This window comes from Lepisosteus oculatus, chromosome 12 (assembly GCF_040954835.1).
Source record: "Lepisosteus oculatus isolate fLepOcu1 chromosome 12, fLepOcu1.hap2, whole genome shotgun sequence".
Classification (NCBI taxonomy): Eukaryota; Metazoa; Chordata; class Actinopteri; order Semionotiformes; family Lepisosteidae; genus Lepisosteus; species Lepisosteus oculatus.
Window position 1 is genome coordinate 19,475,624 of NC_090707.1, and position 21,481 is coordinate 19,497,104.

General features: G+C 33.0%; 2 protein-coding genes across 3 annotated transcripts; one reads left to right on the forward strand and one right to left on the reverse strand.

The window, feature by feature from the left end:
* The first annotated feature begins 53 nt into the window (after positions 1-53).
* LOC107078798 (acetylcholinesterase collagenic tail peptide-like) lies at positions 54-13,551 on the forward strand. Its single transcript, XM_015359028.2, has 18 exons — positions 54-311; positions 581-733; positions 2,495-2,586; positions 5,271-5,378; positions 6,066-6,110; positions 6,200-6,226; positions 6,324-6,395; positions 6,600-6,665; positions 6,756-6,782; positions 6,886-6,930; positions 7,014-7,049; positions 7,591-7,671; positions 8,625-8,721; positions 9,222-9,343; positions 9,741-9,860; positions 10,185-10,290; positions 10,874-10,976; positions 13,059-13,551. Exons 2-18 carry the CDS (start codon positions 637-639, stop codon positions 13,129-13,131), a joined length of 1,317 nt encoding a protein of 438 aa, XP_015214514.2. The 5' UTR covers positions 54-311; positions 581-636; the 3' UTR covers positions 13,132-13,551.
* A 229-nt stretch (positions 13,552-13,780) lies between these two features.
* plekha3 (pleckstrin homology domain containing, family A (phosphoinositide binding specific) member 3) lies at positions 13,781-21,346 on the reverse strand. Of its 2 annotated transcripts, none has more exons than XM_006636474.3 (8): positions 21,019-21,346; positions 20,338-20,454; positions 18,793-18,948; positions 17,175-17,311; positions 16,908-17,072; positions 16,547-16,590; positions 15,327-15,442; positions 13,781-14,301 (listed from the first exon to the last, which is right to left on the reverse strand). In XM_006636474.3, exons 1-8 carry the CDS (start codon positions 21,056-21,058, stop codon positions 14,174-14,176), a joined length of 903 nt encoding a protein of 300 aa, XP_006636537.1. In that variant the 5' UTR covers positions 21,059-21,346; the 3' UTR covers positions 13,781-14,173. The 2 variants fall into 2 exon arrangements, with proteins under 2 accessions (XP_006636537.1, XP_015214516.1); XM_015359030.2 differs by having other exon boundaries at positions 16,902-17,072; positions 21,019-21,343.
* Positions 21,347-21,481: the final 135 nt, after the last annotated feature.

Consider the following 21,481-nt stretch of genomic DNA (forward strand, 5'->3'; position numbering starts at 1 on the left):
TAGTAGACATATTAGAGAATACCTGGAAAAAAGAATACCTGGAGATATGATATTTCTTATTATTGACTAAATACAAACAATAGCACTTAACCAACATTTTTCTTAAAAACATTAATGAAATTGAGTAGTCAGTTCATTTTTGGCACTACCACAGCCTTTTCTAAAAACTGCAAATGCTTGAGATGCACTTCTACCATTATACAGATAAGTGGATACAGGTCTGCAAGCTTGCAGTTTTAGCTTCAGCATGTGCCTTTCCATCCCAGGTTTTCAGATATACTAAGATCCATCTGAAGATCCAAGTGAGAGAGGTATGTTATAATGTTTTCTTTTCAATATAAAGGATTTTTTCTATCATTTTGTTTTGTAATTAAAAAAAAACAATTACAAATGTTATTTTAAATCATAATTCTTCTAATGTACCTTCATTATTTGGTTGTAAACTGCTATCTTAGATAAAAAAAAACGAACTGGAGGATAAAATTAGCTTTATCATTTAGTTTATGGGATGACCTTATCAAAATAATCTTGGACAATATACTTTGATGTGATGTAATGCTTATACTTTTTTCACTTTTAGAAGCCATTGGAAATTTTCATGTGGTCTGGACCTGTATTAATCCTGTCTTAAGTAAGATGACATCAAAATTTGCTGTCATCATTACCCAGTTTTTCTTTGGGTACATATTAATACATGTGAATCATCTTTCAGCTTCCTTGTTGATCACATCAGGTATGTTATATAAGAAATTAATTCTTATATAAGGTATTCTTTATATTCTTATATTAATATAATGTAATTGTTTATGAATACAACAATATACATATTTTGTTAAGAAAATATTTTTTATAATAATATAACTGAGTTTTAAATTTGTTTTTAATATGATGAAATGTTTTCAACTATGCTTTCAAAATTGTGAAAATTAATAATTTTACCCAAGGAAACTATGCACATTCAAATAAAAGCAGTTATTTATTCTACTGTGTCTACTAATATTAGAACATTTATGTGAAAGATTGAACTATTTTGATACACACACAAATATACTTTTTCTAAAAAACAGTTTAAAAAACTGAGCACAATCTGGAACAGGGTTAATTAGTATATAAAAGGCACTGGTATGGTTTATTGAACCTCAGATGTGTCTCAACCGTCATCTACTTTCTGTCACTGTTGATCTTCCTGGTATATAGTTAATAATATAGCTGGTGTTGTTTAAGCCCCCTTTATAAATTAAAATTGTAAATATCCCCTTACATGTCAAAGATAAGGCTGCCAGAATTCGCAGATCATTTTAATCACCATCAAAACAGCTTTCACTGAAAATGCTAAAGCTACTAGTAAGACAGGAAAAAAATATGCTGCTAATCTAAAACAATAGAACAACTTTTATATTAATTATATAAATATAGGCAATTATATTTGTAAAAATAATTTGTATAAAGATAACATTTACTCTATAGTTATGATTGTTAGCTCTGACTAAATTTTCACATACAGTTTTTAAGATAAGTTCATACATATATCATATCATGACAAAGGTGTTTATAGTTTCAAAATAAAAAAAACTACACATAATGGTCTTTAATATGCTAAACAGTAAAGGTATCCAATATTATTTAATTCTGATAATATTATTGTCTACTTTAACTGCTTAGTACAAGGATGCATACCTATCTATACATTATTTTCTAACGGCTTTATCCAATACAGGGTTGTAGAGGAGTTAGAGCCTATCTGCATATATTAGCACCTTTCAAAAAATCAAGGCACATTCACATTTACAAAGCAGTTAATTGGTATCATTATGTTTTCTCTGCTGTCTCTATGTCTTGAAAGAAACTATTTACAAACCTAGCTAACCTAATATACTGCATGTTGGCATAATGATAGCATAGAATGCTATCATTATGTTTTCTCTGCTGTCTCTGTTATATGTCTTGAAAGAAACTATTTACAAACCTAGCTAACCTAATATACTGCATGTTGGCCTTCTCTAAAGATTTAGCTGATGTTAGCGTTCGTATTTTGTAATTAGTTAAATAGAAAACTAGACACGAAAAATATGTCCGTTTGAAAGATGGCCAGTATCATCCATTTAAGCATCAATAGAATGTCATTAATTAAAAGTCCAAAGTACAATCAATATAAAATGATTGCCTATTTACAGTTTACCTAGAAATAGTCTAAATAATAAAGTACTGCAATAAAGTAAAATAAAATAATTTACTTAGTTTCTAATTTAGACTATTATATATATTGTTTCAGTTTTAACCAAATTTGACTTTAGATGTAAAAGGTATCAAAAACACTAAAAAGTTTCAGTTGGAATGTTATTTTCTTTTTTTTAATGAATCTCTTAAAATATTTTATACCTGAGGTAATACATCAAATGTTTTCATTAATGCATTACCTATAGATGAATTAATATGTGTCAAAAAGTTTTTAGGCAACTTAATAGCTTTGAATACACTTATATCTCCGAAACAGTGAATACAAATGGTTTGGAATGCTGCAAAATCTGCATTCAGCCTCCTCCTCCACCACCTTTCCCGCCACCGTCTTTAAAATGGATATTCATGGTACTGTATTACTTCTTTTTGTTTAATTTTATAATACTTATCGATATTGTAAAGGATATTGGATGTTTCACATCAACACTGCTGAATATTAATGCATATACGGTATAACAGATTTTTCTATACAATAACACATGGTTTTGTCTTTCAAAGTATATACTGTAGGTAGCAAAGGAACAAGTAATAGGTTTATTCCATGCTGAAAAAAAAGAAGAAAGAGAACACAACGTTTCGGCCGTGGAGCCTTCTTCAGGTGTCAACTGTAGGTAGTTTAGCTGTTATGGAAGCACTCTGAAATCCTGTAGAAATACAACTGTGTTGGCAGTCACTCATCAGGTCAGACCATATTTTTTTATATGTAATTGGTTATTGCACAGGTAACTGATTCAGGACTTTGTCCCCAATTTACACACAAATTACCTTCTTGCAGTAAATTTGGAACATATTGTGATTAGTTCAGCAGTGGGGTCTTTGTTGTGTGTGTAGATTACATTTATTTTACAAACAGGAGACAAATCTGTGGTGCTTGCTTGCGAAAAAAGGAAAGACAACAGGTGTAAATATGATTAGTTATACATTTGTGAATGTAAGCTTTAAGATGTTTGCTCATTTCCTCATCTGAACAGTTTGAACATCTGTAGAAAGCTGTTTCCATTGCAACTCTTCCCAACCATTTTAGCCAGTTATTATGACATTTGAAGTACAAATTAAAATCAGCAAACTTAAACTGGCACAAAAACCTGATGGCCAATCTTAGACCATATTTTAGGTAAAACAGTTCTAAAACATTTTAGGAACCACTAAGAACTTGAATTGATCTTTGAGTTGATAATTAGTGAGGGAAACAGAGGTGAGATGGCCAATAAACAACTATACTTTTAAGACCTTAAAATACTGTATGTTTTTAAATGATGTAGGTAGAGCTTAAAACAAACGTTTAGAATTTCAGAGAGGAAGACCATGACAGAATGAGACATAATTTAATATAATAAAGTGATGTAAAAAAGAAAGTACACTCTCTTAAGATTCTATGGCTTTAAATATGAGGACATATATGACCTTCACCTACTGTAGTCCTCCCCAATTCCTAACAGTAGATAAACTTCATCTCATGTGACAGATAACACACAAATTTTACTTTTGGCGTTATTTACTAAACAAAAAAACAGTCAAAATTCAGTAGGCTAGTGTGAAAAAATATACCCTTACTGCCTGCTTATTAGTTAAGAAGGTAATTAGAAACAGATCCTGCTAATCAAGTGCAAATTATCAGTTGGTCATCAGGAAGTGCTTTCCACTTGAATATAAAATCAGAAACTTTGGGAGATTTGTGCTCAAAGTTCTTAAAAACATAAATTTGGAAAGATTTAACACAAAGATGGCACTTATAAAATACTTTAAAAAGTACGGACTCCAGTTACATTGCAGAAAACTGCAAGCACAGGTAAAAAAGATATTAGAATGGTCAAGAGAGAGAAAACAATATCTGAGGCTAAATAAATTAAAATGTTTTTTTAATAAAGTTTTTTATCAGTATCATGACAGCACAGAACAATAAAGGATAAAGTAAAACAAGTCTATGATAATTATGGGAAATATCTAGTCAATGAAAGGGGAATGGCTTATGTATTAAATGGCTAACTCAGGAATTAATCAAAAAGGTGTCAAACTGATGAAAAGTGAATACCTGTCTTGAATAATAACAAAATATGTCAGAAAGCTAGGTATTGAAAGTACTTAAATATATCACCTTGTATGATGGTAGCCTAACAATTTTAAAGAAAAAAGGTGTCATGAGCAAAAATTCTTCCAAGAATTACTCCTAAGAGAAGTAATACCCAGAAAATGTAGCAATGTAGCAATGCATTCAATAAACAGCTGTGAAAATTGAATTAAATAAAGATAGAAAAATAAGTTTTACTTCTATGACAGGTAAGATTGTGAAAACAATAATCAAATCTAAAATAGAGAATTAAGATAATTATCATGAGTTTACAAATAGTATAGCAAGTATTGCCTAATTGATTTGTTAGTTCTTTGAATCAAAATCACTAGTAACTACTAGTAACAGGCAGCAGGGATTCAAGCAAACTAAACAGAGATGACAAAGGTCACGAAGGGGTGAATGTCTAATTCTGCAGACGAAATCAAAGGAATACCACAGGAATCTGTCTTAACATCCTTTGTTCCTGATTTGTGTCAATGACTGAGATCCTGGTATATTTTGTAAACTAACCAAGTTTACAAGCGATACCAAACAATGAAGAGACACTGCAGAATGAGCAAAGGAAATTCAAATCATTTAGATAGAACTCAAAACAAACATCTTTAACTGTGAAGCCTAACAGGTGACCTGATTGAATTGTTCAACATGCTCAAAAGTAATGTCAAGCCTATAAACTTCTTAAACTTGGAAAGGAGAACACCAATAGGAAGTAAGATAAAGTGCTTAGTAAACCTAGAAGAGGAGAAATCAAGGTACTTCTTTGCCCAAAGGGTTGTGGGAGTTTGGAGCTTGCAACTCTGCCGTATTGTTGAAGCCATATCATTACGTCTTTCATGAAATGTCTCAGGTCAATTTGCCATTTCTGGAGCTGTCAAACAAGTAAAATGGGTCAAAGGAACTCCTCTTCTTTGCAGATTCTTCTTATATTCTTATTTGTTATTTTGTTATTACTTTTCCACAGATACGAAACCAAGCAAGACAGGAGGAGGTTTTGTTACATTTGCCCTCTGCACCAATGACTGAACATTTCAATGGATGTGAAGATCTCTATTTATCAGCTGTTCCTACAGTATTTTGTTTTAAATATAATATTGCGTGTTAAGCACACCTTCATAAACTGGGCATGGCTAATTTGAGATTTTGGAAAAAAATGTAGAAGAGTATTTACAAAATACCTTAACTTTAATCTTCCATGTTACATAACAAATTATTATATTAAAAAGAATACCTTTCAGGGATATGGTGTTTTCTAAGAGCAAACTTAGCTATGAGTTACGGGAATGTGAATATTAATTACCTCCTGAAATTTCACAGCATTAAAAGGCAGAATCAGAACCATATAAACAAACATCATAATCTGCTTTATGTTTTTTTGTAGTATACATACAGTATACACATGCTATTCTGATCAAGGTTAAATACAGTTTACTTGCTTATGAGCCTGGAGGTTGAAACAATGTATTTTGCTGCTAACCTTGGCTTCAGTGCTCTAAACACTACAGTTCCTTTTGAAGTAAATCTAAAACTATTTACCTTTTATATAAGCACATTGTGTGATGCTTGGCTAATTTTTAGCCTTAGATGTGGAGACTCAAAATCCTCACACATAAACTTAATGACTGCTCACTGCTCACTTATATTATTTTTCTAATGAATCAACATTGTAATCCTAATATCTTCCTTGTTTTACAATCATCACTAATTTTGTAATGATATAATAATGTTTAGACCTTCAAATAACACTTTTGTCTTGCAGGCTGACACTAGATTGCTGAGCATTAGAGGTCCAAAGGGTGAAAAGGTACCAATGTCAATTTTATGAATGTAGTTGTACTTATTTTCATTTTGAACATGAAATAATAAGTGTTTTCCTTTTTGTCTGTTTTACAGGGACAGAGAGGACAAAGAGGCAGTAAGGTATGGTAACTTTTTTTAACTCCTGTATAGTTGAGGAATATGTCTTGTGTTTCTTCATATCTTTATTTCAGTGACAGTGAATTCATGTTCTCTCTAGGGCCTCCCTGGTCAAGTAGGATTAATAGGACCTCCAGGGTTGCCAGGCTCTATTGGACCTCCAGGACAAAAGGTCATTTGAATTTACTGTATATCTTCACAACCCTGAAAATAATGTCACCCAGTTGATTACTTTTAGTCAACAGAGTGGTAGTATAGTCTGTAAACGAAATCTCTTTGAATGAATCAGTATGGATAAAGAGATTAACACAATACATAAAATTGCTTTGTGCATAGTTTATAAAGAGTTTCTGTTTTGCTTCTCTTCTATATAAAGGGGGAGAAAGGGAATAGAGGCTGGGTTGGTATTTCAGGAGAAAAAGGAATGCGAGGAAAAATAAAGGTAAGCAAGACAAGTTATTTTTGCATTTGAAAGTCTAGAAAGATTACAGTACATAACTTTGCTTAACTGATTATTAAAATTTATTTTCAGGGGCAACAGGGACAGAAAGGTGCTAAAGTAAGCATTCACTTTACTTTTTGTAATTGCATTTATAAAGCCAGTTTTCATTCTGAATCTCCCTATTCCAAATTTTAATACAAATATTTGATGTGTTCACCAGGGACAAAAAGGAATAAAGGGTAAAAAGGGAACTCCCGGTGAAAAGGTAATACTTTCACAGTATTTACAGTATTTTAATCACTTTTAACACGTTATGCTTCTCTTAAAAATATTTATTTTACTTTGTAGGGTTCTCCTGGATATTCTGGACCTATTGGCTATAAGGTTAATCAAATCTCCACAATCATACATGTATTTTGTTTTCTACTACATGTATTTTCTTTTTTTTGCTACTATACTTGCCTATATCAACTTGGACACATGCTTTTTCTTATGAACTCTTTCCTATTTCAAGAAGATTAAAACTATTTTTCTTTTGTGAAGTTTGGAATCACTGTATATTGTGATTGTTTAGATTTTTACAGGTAGGGTGGAAATTCAACAGTATGTTTTTATATTCTGACAGCAACATAAGTTTAGTGGATGACATATAGTTTCCATGAATAAAGATGGGCGAACATTAAGTAACTAGGTTATATTATTTCAATACATGGAAAGAAAGTAAATATTTCTTTTACATCTTTACTAATACAATTTGAGAGCTGTAATTCTTTTTAACTAACTTTTAACTAGCACTTTTTCATTCCTATCTTTGATTTCCATGCATGATCTGTAGAAATACTTAGTAGGGGAAATTGTTTTTGTTCAACTGCTGTTACATATAAATATCGTGTTATTTAAATGTTTTATTATGGAATGCATTCAGGGTGGTATAGGGCCAAGAGGAAATGTTGGCTTAGATGGATCAGAAGGCCCGAGAGGAATACCAGGAAAAAGAGGATTATCAGTAAGCACATTTATATTTGTGAATTGTTAGTTAAATATATCAACATTTAAACCTGATGATAAACAGTAATAATGTACTCATGTTACCACACTGCATGCGGTGCCAGGGGCTGGCTGTAGGTAAAATATAAATATACCTTGTAAATAATAATAATCAAAAACAGAACAGAAACCTTTGAGATCCTGAAATGAAAAAAATGGGGCCATGGGGTCATGGAGCTGTCTCACGGGAATTTTTCCTAATGTACTGGTTTCCACCCACAGTCCAAAGAGATTTTGTCTAGGATAAGAGTAAAAATTGATCCCCTGTAACCCTGGAGGATATTGACCTTTGTAGCCCTGTGGTTTCCTGGCATCCAATCCAGAGTATGCCTCTTAACTGCATGGGAAGGCTCTTAACACCAACCCTGAAGTGGACTAAATGGGTGGATTGACTGAAATGGCCTGAAGACATTTTTAATGAGATATATTGCATTTCAAAATAAAAATGGTTTCTGGTTTTCCTGAAATACCCAAATTGTATATTATTTGTAGTAATTAAATAGTATTTGGTGTGAACAATGTAAAAAGGCAACAGTAGCTATGTTGTGTTTGTGCAATACCTTTTCATGCAGAAACGACAGCAGTAACAACAGAGAAAACACATTCTCATATGGAAGCCATCTTGAGCTGTGACTGCTGTCTTTCATTCTTTGTTCTATTTTTACTTTTGCTTGGTAATTCATTAAAATATATGAAAACCCTAAAATAAGTGACTTATGAAGGAATAATGTTTTGGTTGTATCGACGCATATATTTCTCCTGTTTCCAAAGAAGCTTCAGGATACAAGCACGGCCTTATTGTATGTACCTGCTCATAAGAAATAAGTGTATTTCTTAATAAATTTCTGTATCTTACACAGCCAGCACTTTATTCCATATTTATGTTTTTCCCACCTACACAATGTACAATAGGGAATAAATGGTGACTCTGGCGTCCCTGGGATCACAGGGCCTGTGGGTCCTACAGGTGCCCGTGGCCCACCTGGACGACCTGGATCACCAGGACCAGGTCAGTATCCCTGTTTCTATGTAATGCCTTGAAGCAAAGGGGCCCTGTGTTCAATTCTGGACCTGGGGTGTTATATGCATGGAGTTTGTATGTTCTCCCTGTGTTTGCATGGGTTTCCTGCAGGTGATCTGGTTTCCCCCAACAGCCCACAGACATACTGGTAGGCAAATTGGCTTCTTAAGTTGTTAGTTAAATTGTAAGTCTGTGTCTTCCCTGTGATGGACTGGCGTCCCATCCAGGGTATATCCTACAGTGTGCATGTTGCTTGCTGGCTCCAGCTCCCCTGCAACCCTGGATTGGAAGAAGTGGTTAGAAAATGGATGGCTGTCTGGATTTTCCTATAAGTCATATTAATAAATATTGCTATGGTGAGTTACAGAAATGTATTACTCAGAGGAACACACTATTCATTCATTATAAAATGATAATGCTAAATCATCTTATTGTTTTTATAATTGATTATATACCATCCAAATTGTCCATGTTCTTTGATTTACTAGTTCATATTGTACCTGGATCAAAGGGAGAAAAAGGTCATCCTGGCCTTACAGAGAAATGTACCTGTGTGCAGCAAAATATTCATCAACCAGTGAATAACTCAGAATATATTGATATTTCATCTGTGAGTATTATTTCTCACACTTTTTAGTTATAGAAGGTTTTGTGTAAACAGTATATTAAATGAACTTATAAAATTTTAATAACAACACCCCATTGTACTAGTTCTTTTTAGCGTGAATGTTTATTTCCTGATATCGGCTTACCATTTAACTAGGACTGCGTGCTGAAGAGAATATTGAGAAGTCATCAATTTAAATGGAAAAAAAGTCAAATTATTTCAACATATATCCAACAGCCTTATCTTCATGGCCAATAAATTAATCTAGCTGAAAATAATTGAACCACGTAAATAAATAAATAGTAATAAATGTAATGTAATCAATATGGTGGTACTGCTAGACCACATATCTAATTTTAAAACGGTTGACTGATTCTATCAAACTCTTTCTTATGCATAGATATATATTGTGAACAATGAAGAGGAGCTGTCCCACATAAAACCAAAAAATGTGATGGTCCTAAGAAGAGATACTCGCACTTTATACGTCTACAATGAAGCTGGGTGGATCAAAGTGCAGGTACTGTATGTAAGCAATTATGATACAGAAGCAACATTAGCAGAAACTTTGGTGAGGACAGATAGCAACTGCCATCATAATTGTTTGGTTATTTTTTTAATCAAGGTTCACTAATAATCTCTATTTGCTTTAACCAATCATTTAAAGCATCATGAATATTTTTCTAACACTAAAGAGCTTCCAAACATAAATCCAACTCATAACACATACTGTAAATCATATGATGTAAATAAAATGTAAATTAAAAAATATATATTCATCACAAAATAAATATTTGTAGCAGAATAAAATATATCTCTAAATATATCTCTATTTATGCCTTAGGCATATCTACCAGATTCTCATCAGTTCTGTGGGGATGGTGTTCTTCATTCAGAATACGGGGAAGAGTGTGATGATGGAAACCAGGATGAATCTGACAATTGTATAAGTAAGTGACAATAAAAAGACCAACAAAAATAACCAGTACTTCTGAGCACTGATATCAATAGTGCTTTCACTATTAATGTAAACAGCCTTTCAGATTTATTCATACCTACAACGAAGAAGGATAAATATAATAATATAATACACATTTGTATTTTAAAATACAAAAAGTAGCCTTTTAGTTTATTGAAGTCTTACGAACAAAATGTTAATGACATGTTTTTTCTGAGCCAAAAAACTATATTAGTAACAATGTTTCTTACAGTAGTAGGAAATTATGGTTAGGCTTTAATTGAAATGCTGATGTACAATCAAACTCATAATTGTGTGTAAGATGTCTAAGACCTTTGCATAGCAGTGCATATATGAATATACTGAAGTTATAACTGACATAACTACAAATATATTATACGGAGTGAAATGCATGAAGATGAAAATTAAATAATGTGAAACCATTCTATAAAGGAAATAATTATTTTTACCACTCTTTATAAAAGAAAGTTATTTTAAAGTTTTCAGATCACAGGTAATTTAAAATACTATTGTCTTAATGTCTTTTTCTGGGGTGGGGGGGGGTTTGATTTTAGACTGCTTGAATGCTTTCTGTGGAGATGGCCACAGGCACGTGGGAGTAGAAGAATGTGACCAACTTGATTTAGGACAACTTACATGCGCTTCTTACTTGCCAGGGTATGAACATTTTACCATATGATAAAGCATTATATTAAAATCAACTTGTATCAGTCTTTATTAACATAGCTGTATAAATTTAAATTTCTTCTTTACTTGAAATACTGTCTAGATTTACCTGTTGTGTTCACAATTAAAAAACAACAACAAAGAAAGCAGCATGTACTATTCTTGCATGAACAACTTGGGTAATTTTTTCTTTGATCTGAAGATGTTTGCCATGCTTGGTTTATGTCACTGATGTTTGTATTAAATAAGACAGGTCATACTGAGTTAAGAAAACTACAACTATATTGTTAAGCTTGAGTGCAAAGATAATGTACGTCTTTAGACAAGTTTTAAAAATGGTGGCAGTGATAGTATAGTGTAAGCAGTACATGCCTACAGTGTCTGATGGATAGTCTTTACACTTTATTGATTTAATATCAAATGTTAGCAATGCTTAGGATCATTTTGCTCTTTAACTTTGTTTTTGGCAAATGTTTTACTCCAAGCAGACAAGCTTTTCTACAAACATCAGTTTATTTACAGTAATCCTGCCTTACTGCTAGTAACATCTACAGCTATAATTGGCTACTGAATGGGTTTTTACTGGTAAATGAAACTGATGCCCACCAAATTCAGCATAGTCATGTACCTTGGGTTCAACAATATACCACTCCTCTTCCTGCATTAAATGTAAAACAAACGTAGAAGATTGTATACTAACTGTTGGTACATAAAGAAGGCCTCTAAATCCTTTAAGTATCCATGTAGCTTGGGTTTGTTTGAATTACTATGTTTCAGGACATTGTACTACACAATGAATTGGCATCTGATATTCTGCAACATGGCCTTTTACTCACACTACAACTGTCTCAGTAGTAAGAAATGAGATCTAACAGAGGTGAGGTCGTATCATATTGTTACTACTTCTCGACCTCTTAAACCCATTAGTGTTTAGTTTGAGCTTTGAAGTTTTGATTAGAAATATTCACTTAAAAAATGCAAATATATCATTTCTAATTAAAAAGGGACACGACTGGGATGGGAAAAATACAGGAGGCTGGGGTTATACCCCTATTCTTTTCGAGAAACACTGAGGGATTTTTTAATGACCACAGAGAGTCAGGACCTCGGTTTTACGTCTCACCTGAAGGACGGCGCTTGTTTACAGTACAGTGTCCCCATCACTATACTGGCACACTAGGACCCACATGAAACACAGGGTGAGCACCCCCTGCTGGCCCCATTAACACCTCTTCCAGCAGCAACCTTATTTTTTTCCAGGAGGTCTCCCATCCAGGTACTGACCAGGCTCACACCTGCTTAGCTTCAGTGGGTTGCCAGTTGTGAGTTGCAGAGAAATACGGCTGCTGGCTGCTGTACTAGATCTGGTCATTGTTTATACTGTGAACCCCAAACTTTCATGCATACATGAATTAGTAGCATAGTAAAATTCATGTGACACCGAGGAGCACAGTCATTGTGTATAACCTTTTTCTTAAAAAATAAAGGAGAAGCATAAACTGTTTAAATACTGTACCTACACAATAAGTGAAGCACATATTAAATTTTAAGACATTCATAAAATCTTTGATAAATTTGAACGAAGAAGATGTATTCAATTATTTTATAATAAATGTCATTTGAAAGTTTCCATATAACTAGATTTCCCTTGTTTTACACAGATAAACAGATGTTGTATGGGTCAAAAGTTAATAAGTATCTTAATGCAATTTTGTGTTATCAGTATATTTATTGCTGTATGTACAGTATGTGTGGACCATATGATAAGACTGGCACCCCATTCAGGGTGCAGTCTCTCACTGCTTTCCATGTTTCCATTTGTTAAACAAAATTACCCAAGATTTATTTTTAGAAACCACAGTAACAATGATTTAGAGGTGGTAAAACTATACTGTACAATACAATAATGAGAAGGAAAATGTTTTATACTGTGCACAAGGTTTCAAGGCCAATTCAGACTAATGTTAATCTATACTGTTATGTAAACCACTTCTTTGAATCTCAAATGTACCGTACAATATATGCATGAGTGCAGTGCTACATTTATACTGAAAAGTGTTTGATCTCTTTTAGGTCTTACGGGATCTTGAAGTGTGACAGATACTGCAAAATTGATTCAACAGACTGCCGTTTTTTCAGAGACTAACTTCAAACCCCCTTTAAAAGCACTGACATCTTATTTATCCAACAAAATGAACATCATTAACTATGGAAAATAATACAAATGAATGCATTCTAGCATATTAAGACAAATAATGAAAGTAATGTGTATATAAGCATCTATACTCCTCATTAAAAAAATGACACCAGTCCAATGTACAGGCGGTTCCTCTGCTTCCTTGCATGTTTCAAAATGTATATAGTCAGAACTGTCTGTTTCTTTCAAATTATCTACTTCACGTCTCAACTGTTGAAAGGACTGAAATATAACCTCAAAATGTGCTTTATTACTGATTAGCGGTCTATCAACATCACAAAAGTGAAATCAGTAACTAAAAATCACTTTTTACTTAGATTAAAATACAAATAGAAACACATACAGTTATAAGAATCTTAGTTACAGAAAGCCTCCCTATACTGACATGGCTGATATTAAAAAAATATTTATTAGTGGGGGGGTTTTAAGTGTTAAGTCTTTGTCACATAACATAATTATGATTATTTGTAATCCTGCACAAGACCAACATTGATAAAGATAAAAACTGCCCTTACCTTAAATACCTAAAGCAAGTATCAAAGAGAATATTAAACTTCAAAAACAGCAAACTGAATCATGAAACTTCAAAAACAAAGTCCACCATTTAGATATTATTTATTGGTCCTTGGCACATTCACCAAACCTCTGTGTTAAGGTTATTTTTTCCCAGTACACAAGAAGTAATTTAGCTGTCTGACAGACCTTTAGAGATATACAAGCTTAATTTGTGTGGAATATTTAACATCATTATTATAAACTCGCATTACAGCCTTCACATATTATTCAGGCGAATTGATAAAAAAAAATACTTAGAGAAATACAAACAACAATAAAATAAGGATTCAGTTTTTTTACATTATTCATTAAAGTGCAAATAAATCCTTCTACAGGAAATAATACAGTACTTCCCACAATGCAAGTAATGCAATGCCAGCAGTGATTGCATAGCAATTTCTGTGTAAAAAGTTAAGACTACAGGCTTCTATTATTTTCAGGAAGATAATGCCAAAATTGGACTATCCGTCTCTGATATTTTCCTCGAGCCCATGCTGGTTTCTTCTGGGATGGTCGTGGGAGCAAAATCCCCATTTACACTGTTTTTGGAACACTGTACTATCCCTTTGGGGAAAAAAAAAGAAGAGCCTGAACATTCTATCTCTTATTAAAAATGCTTTACATTTTTCAAACAATGTTTATGCCAACAGGTCTGATTTAGCAACAGCATTTAACATTAAGTTGTTTAAGTATAGGAGCAAAATTACCGTTTGCTAAAAACAGGTTAACCCTTTTAAAATCTGGGAAGCAATTAAGTTCATTTCAATCATTTGAATCTAAAATGTATTAGGTGATAACTTCTAAAAGGAGGAAACAGAAGCAGATGATAAGAAAAGCCAGATAAAAATGTCAAACACAGCGAACCCTAAAATGTCCAATGGTTGACTGGTTTCGAGGAGTCTAATTTATGAATTTTTATTAACTTTTAGGTGGAGAGCAAAAAATAGCATCTCCAGTAAAATGCTTGTAAGATTTTTTTATTCTATTTATTCAGATTTAAATATCACCGATACTGTTTCAGAATCATATAAATGGTTGAAAAACTCTACAACAAACATTATACTCATAATTAGAAAATCATTGTCATTGTCAAAACACTGGACCTGAGTGAAAACAGTCTGAAAAGTTTAATATCAAATAAGTAACTAATAGTATTTAATAAATAACACAAATGTGAAACTGATTAAAAATCCATACTACATTATCAAAAGTGACATTTAAAATATTGTGAAGCACAAGTGATTTGGCCTAACTGTAAACCTACAGGTTTTCTACTTTAAGTATTACAAATTTATAAATCTATTATGTTGTTGTGCTGCAAATGTTTATTTCAAAATCATGTTTAGGGGATTGCATTTCTTGTGTGATAGTTTGCAAAGGTATGGGATGATAGCTCACTGGCATTGGAAGATTAAAAATACCAATTTCCCTTCAAACTTACAAATCTGGACATTTTATTTTGGTCAACTTGGGCTATTGTTATTTTCAATTTGTGTCTTCTCTGGAATAAATTTGGAACACATTATTCCAGTGTACATGTGGAACAGTCCACAGATAGCAAATGTGAAATACTGAAATGTGTCACTTACTGTCTGGATCTTCAGTGCAACTATCACTGTGTGATTCAGTATCTGAATAAGTTCTAGTTCTTCTGTGTGATAAGCGCTGAAGTGAAGGTAAAGATTCCTTTGGTGAGTGGCTTGACCTGCAAAGAGAATCCTTTGATGTTATAAACATTAATTTCACATATCTTTAATACTTTCTTGCAGAGAAAATTAAATTCAAGTGCATTCCAACTTGGGCATTTGTAACAGTAACAGTTGAAACGTCAGTCCACAACTAGTTTAAGTCATTAAGGTCTATTCCATGAATAAAAAGAATAACATAGTGTGCTATATCAATACATGTTTTGCAACAGTTCTGGAACAAAATCAGCAGTATTAAACTGATGTGGGGTAGAAAGTGGCTCTTCCCTTTTACCAATGAACTAGATAATTCAACTGCAATTCCAGAGAATACTTAGAAAAAAGAACAGGAAATAACATAAGACTGACTGGATGTTTGCCAGAAGCACATCATCATTTATTATTACACTAAAATAAGGTGAGCTTTCACTGATTTCCAAGTCCTGTCAAGTAAGTAGCCACGTCCTCATCCCAGGAACATCTGAAATAATTGCACTAATAAATGTGTTGAACAGTGTTGGATAGATATATATGTGCTCAGGACAAGTGTATAGCAGTTAATATTGTCAAATATAACACATAATACTGCACTAAATCAAGTGGCCATTCTGAGTTTATTTTTCTTAAATGTGGTAACAAAAGGAAGATAAATACTGATACTGTGCATCAAATACAGAATTTATTGAGATTATATCCCCCTGCCCCAATATTTTAACTGGCCCTACAATTAATCCTAAATAAAGAGATTGAAACAAATGCAAATCACAGGGTTTAATAATAATAATAGAAAAAAAAAGGCTTGTGGGCATTTGAAATGTCTATCACATTATAAGGCACTCAATAAAACAAAAAATAACTGGCTATTATTATAAACAATCACAATGTTGTACCCCATCCTAACTGACACTTTTAAGGGTTTGAACAGTATAGTTCTCTTTAGACAGTACAATACATGAACTCTTGGCAGCGTAGTACAGAACTTGCCCTTTAACAGTCATTCCTTAGACGTCACTTCCCTCTCTGCCTACATACCTTATTTACAATCAACTATTTTTTTCAACCTGATTATAGTTTTTGCTAGACTGCTGCAGTTTTAGAACTGGATAAGACTGCTAACAACATACCTTTCAAAATTGTAGGTGCCAGGATGACTAATGGAACGCTTCATCTGAAAAACAGTTTGGGAATAAAATTGTCTCATGCTCAAAATGCTCAATGTACCATTTCTTTGCATTAAAATGATCAATTTAACCAAATTATAACACTTTTATAACACAAGACAAAAATTATAGTTTTATATCTCTAGCCATATCTGAATATAAATCCTGCACAGGATTATATAAAGATTATCACTGGACAAGACAAAACAAATGTATTTAAATACGTACCGAGAAAAACAAACACTATAACAAAAGAACAATGTACAAACAAGCAACCCTAAGGTACTGTACTGTTAATACACAAGATGTTTAACTGTACCCGAACCATCTGCACAGGAGACGGAGAAACAGGAGAGACCACAGGGTCTGATGGATTCAGCTGGAACATTTCTGGCTTGAACTTGGCATTTGCAATCTTCATACATTCCTCCAGTGTTGTAATGAAAGTATTACAAGTGGCACTCAATAAAGAAGAGGCTTCATTCATGTTCTAGAAGCACAATAATACAATAGATACACGTGGTTACTCTATGGTCACAGTACTCTCCTATGGTGACAATTGGATAAAGAGATGGCAGAGTGTAAGCATTACCTCAATGCTGGGTGGTGTGTTGTTTGCTTCTTGATCAACCGATTCCTGTATTGTATGGACTTGCTGCATCAATAAATCACAGTACAACCTCAGTTCGGACATCTTCGTTTTCAGGGACTCAGTAGTTTCACCAATTTCTAAATTGAAGAACGAAAATGATGTATTATATTTTCACTGTAAGCTAATCAGCCTTTTATAGTTCTTTTTAATATCTTAGTTCACAGCTAATTGTTTTTTCACTAAACATGTTTTACCACACCATACCAACATTTTTAACATACTTCAAAAATGGGAAAATTTAAAACGAGCAATGGATATTTAAGAAAATAAATTTCAGTTTATTAAGTTGTAGTTCAAAAGTCAAAAGGATCACCAAAAAAATAATCGCCTTGATGTTTTTGGTACAAACCCAGGGATGTGTTGCCAGCTTTATGCTGCCTTTACAACATTTACAATATATAAACCTTAGTTTGTGTACAATAAATCAATCAGGAATTAATGAATAATAAATACTGCCACTGTAAACAACCAAATCATGTTTTTAGACAACTTTTATTTTCAATGAACAACAACTATAACAATAAAAAATCTAAGGTCTGAAAAACAGTGAAATACTGGTAGCGTTTTAAAATGTAAAACTTAACCATCATTCCTCAACTCTCAATATGTATATATATAACCTTACTTGAAGGTTTGGGATTTATTTCATAAACCAAACACTTAAGGACACATTCACAGTTGCAACTTGAAACCTCTCTTGAAATATTAACAAAAACTTAAGATAAGTCTAATAAAGCTTTTCACTGCTTGTGCTACAATTGCAATTTGTTCTGATTATTGTATATGTACCATTTCTTTGCATCAAAATGATAAACTTCACCACATTATAACTCATATGTACAAGTTAGTAGTTTTGTCTAGTCTAGTGATATCTGAACTTCCTTATCCAGGGTAATTTACAATATGTCCATATAAAGCAGATTTATTTTTTCTTGGAAGAACCTTACACCTCTATGTATAATATTCTATAAAGGTATAGCTTACTTAGCCTTATTGAAAGTGTTATTTTAAGGTTATGTTCACTGTCTCACTATAAAGTAAAACATTTTTAGCCAGTATCCTTATACTTTTTCCACTATTTATCTAAAAAATAACATGAAATCTAAAATAATTTGAGTTTCTGTACCTTAATGTAGCCCAACACCAAGTTTTTTTTTAAAACTACTACAAAACCAAAATAAACTAAACCAAATGAATAATACCTTATATTCATCACCTTTATCATACTTTGGAAGTCTAAAAAAGCTTTCACCTATGAGGTTCTGATGGTGAAAACATTTTGTATTTTGTCTACTTCAATCCATTTTGATTGAAACTCACAGAACAGCTTCACAAACCCCAATTAGAAATAGTCCCACACACACTTGTTAACATTAGCCGGGATTATACAAATGGTGTAAATACTTGCTAATGCACAGCAAAGAGGATTTTTCAATATACATTCTTTAGGTAGTATCTACATTGATAAACTATGGTGATCATATTTATAAATGCATATATGTTAAGTTACTCCTTTTGAGTATTATTCAGTGCTATGGTTATTGTTTTATTACATTACCTTTTTCTTTTTTGGTTCTGGTATCTGTCAAACACGCCTTTGAACTTCCAAGAGCCACCAACCACCTTTGTCTTTCGGCAGCATTGACAGCTTTCACATAAAAATGCTGCTCTCCCGGTATGATCAGCTCCAGTCTTGTATTATCAGTAGGGTGGACTAGTTTGAAGAAGCAAAAAAAAGCAAGAGTCAGTACTGTTGAGTAATTACTAGAAATTACTTACATTTATGATGATTCTATTAAAAGAATACAACTGCAGTGCTTGCAGTTTCATTCCTATAAACAACATCCTGTTTGCTCCACAAAGGGGACTCATAGAACTGATAAAAAAAAATCTCAAATGTTTGGGGTTTGCAAAAAAGCACATACAGCAGTAATACTGCAAATCTGGCAAAAAGGTCTGTGGATAGGCAAGTTAAAATTGGAGTTTTCTGGTCTAAAGGCAAAGCATGACATCAGACATAAACTCAACATAGGGTATCATGCAGTCAACACCATCACTACTGTCAAACATGGTGGTGCAGCATTAGATTGTAGCTCTGCTTCTCAGTGGGAAGTAGTTATAGTATGCTTGACCAGACTGACAGGACTGGCAGATCTAAGAAGGAAACCCACTTCAAACTTAAATCCGGGTGAAAAATTCACCTTTCAGCAGGACAATGACCCAAAGCACAAGGCCAAAGTTATACTGGAGTGGCTAAAGAATAAGACCATGAACACTTTTGAGAGGCAAAGTCAAAGTCTTAATATAAAGCCTATTAAGAATCTTTGAAGAGACTTAAAAAACTTCTGTCCATAAACCAAGAGCAGTGTGAAAAGTTGGTAAAGACAAGCCCAAGAAGATTTCTGGCTGCAATTGCTTAAAAAGTTGCTTCCATCAAATAGAAAGTTCACATATCTAAATACTTACGTAATCAACAGATTTCAGTTTTCCATTTTTAGTTTGTGCTGACTTTTACTGTAACCTCCATTACCCTTAGAAGTCTGTAGTTTCAGCATTCAGGTGTTGAATAAAGTACTAAGTCTTAAAAAATGTGTAATCATCATTAAGTAATACTTCGAACACCAGAGTAAGGGTCTGAATACTTTTGCACGGCACAGTACTATAGTGAAAAAAATGGCAACTTTTGTCATTTAGCAGACAATAAGCATGACTTTTGTTTGCTCATCAAAGAAGAGAATACAGAACTGCATTTTCTGACTAGTTTCAATGCTACCCCTCCTCCCAGCACACCCAGAACTCTTAGTTCTTTAAAATTCTTATTGCAGGTCAAGAATAGTACATAATCCACAATTTAAAAAAAAACATATTACAAAAAAAAACACATATTTTGCTATTACAAAAAAAAAACACACTTCACTTCTGGATATAGTGACTTTTACCAGGGAATTTATATTAAAAATAACTTTTTATCAACAGTTTGCAATAAACTATTTAAGCAAACATAACTTAAGGAGCTTCTGGTGAGGGCACATGCATTTTGTTGCTCACTCCACAGAAAGAGTAACCACTGAAGCTTGTATTGTATTGAAATAGTTTGTCTCACCTTTAATTTCACACACTGACATTTTAATACTTCCTTTGCTGCCCTTGCACACATCATCTTGAGAATCATAATAAGAAAGAATTCCATTGTCCAAGACAAACCAGCGTGGCTGCCATCCTTAAAGAAATAAGAAATGTAAGTTAGAGTAACTACAAAATGACACTTTTTTCCATTCCTGCACTCAATTTAGAAATGTCTTCAACGGTTCATCAAGGCACATTCAGATATTTAAACTTATCACTAGTTGTACAAACAAGCATATACATTTTCAAATATATATCATTTCATCATTTCAGTTTGCCCTGTTTAGGTTTGCTGCCAAGGTTGTAGGAACGATGCAGAATTACAGAAATCAGCTTTGAGAATCTAGTTCTCCAATTCATAAATGTAAATCTGAAAACATGAACTGAAAAACGTCGCACATCTATAATAATATTTATCGTAATACCAATAACTTCATATTAAGATTCATTATTATAATTGATCATTATTGTTGCTATTCGAATTTGTTTTCCTGGGTTAAGCGCCAATTCAGTGCGAAGAACTATATTCTTATAATACGGAGAGCAATGATTTTGCTTAACTACTGTGATATGGTCAACTAAGAAGGCCAAGAAATAATTGCTGGATAATAAAACGTATGATGATTAAAACGTACAAAAAACTGGAATCAATATTTACCAGTGATGTAATTTGTCCACTTGTACAAAATTCCTTCCATAATTCAAAGAAATTCTGTTAGCGAAATACAGATATGCCCCCCCCCCACCCCCTCCTTCAAAAGCTGTTATTTACTATTCAAAATCGCCTTATTAAACCACAATTACTAAGGTGTAAGTTACAGTCAGATGATAGAGACATTCTTAAGAACTGCAGAACGGTATCGTTAGTCATAATCTTATCGTCTCGCTCCTTGTAAAGCTACATCATGAGCAAATTCAGATAACACACACCGAGAAACCTCTTTCTCTGATTGACCCTGACATGTAGTTTTACTTCCTGGATTAATCCTAAAGAAAGGAAAACACCTGATTGACACAGAAATGACCAATCACCAGGAACGGTGGGCAGATCTTCGCTTTAAAGGGACATAAACGCTGTTAAAAGGATTTAAAAACCAGTGAAAGCTAGGTTACTTAAATTA

Coding starts and splice junctions, on each gene's coding strand:
- LOC107078798 (XM_015359028.2), top strand. CDS start 637: ATGACATCAAAATTTGCTGTCATCATTACCCAGTTTTTCTTTGGGTAC. Junction 2,587..5,270: donor CTTTAAAATGGATATTCATG/GTACTGTATTAC, acceptor ACTTTTCCACAG/ATACGAAACCAAGCAAGACA. Junction 6,227..6,323: donor GAGGACAAAGAGGCAGTAAG/GTATGGTAACTT, acceptor TGTTCTCTCTAG/GGCCTCCCTGGTCAAGTAGG.
- plekha3 (XM_015359030.2), bottom strand. CDS start 21,058: ATGGAAGGAATTTTGTACAAGTGGACAAATTACATCACTG. Junction 18,949..20,337: donor GTCAGTGTGTGAAATTAAAG/GTGAGACAAACT, acceptor TCTTCAAACTAG/TCCACCCTACTGATAATACA. Junction 15,443..16,546: donor GGCACCTACAATTTTGAAAG/GTATGTTGTTAG, acceptor TTCTCTTTGCAG/GTCAAGCCACTCACCAAAGG.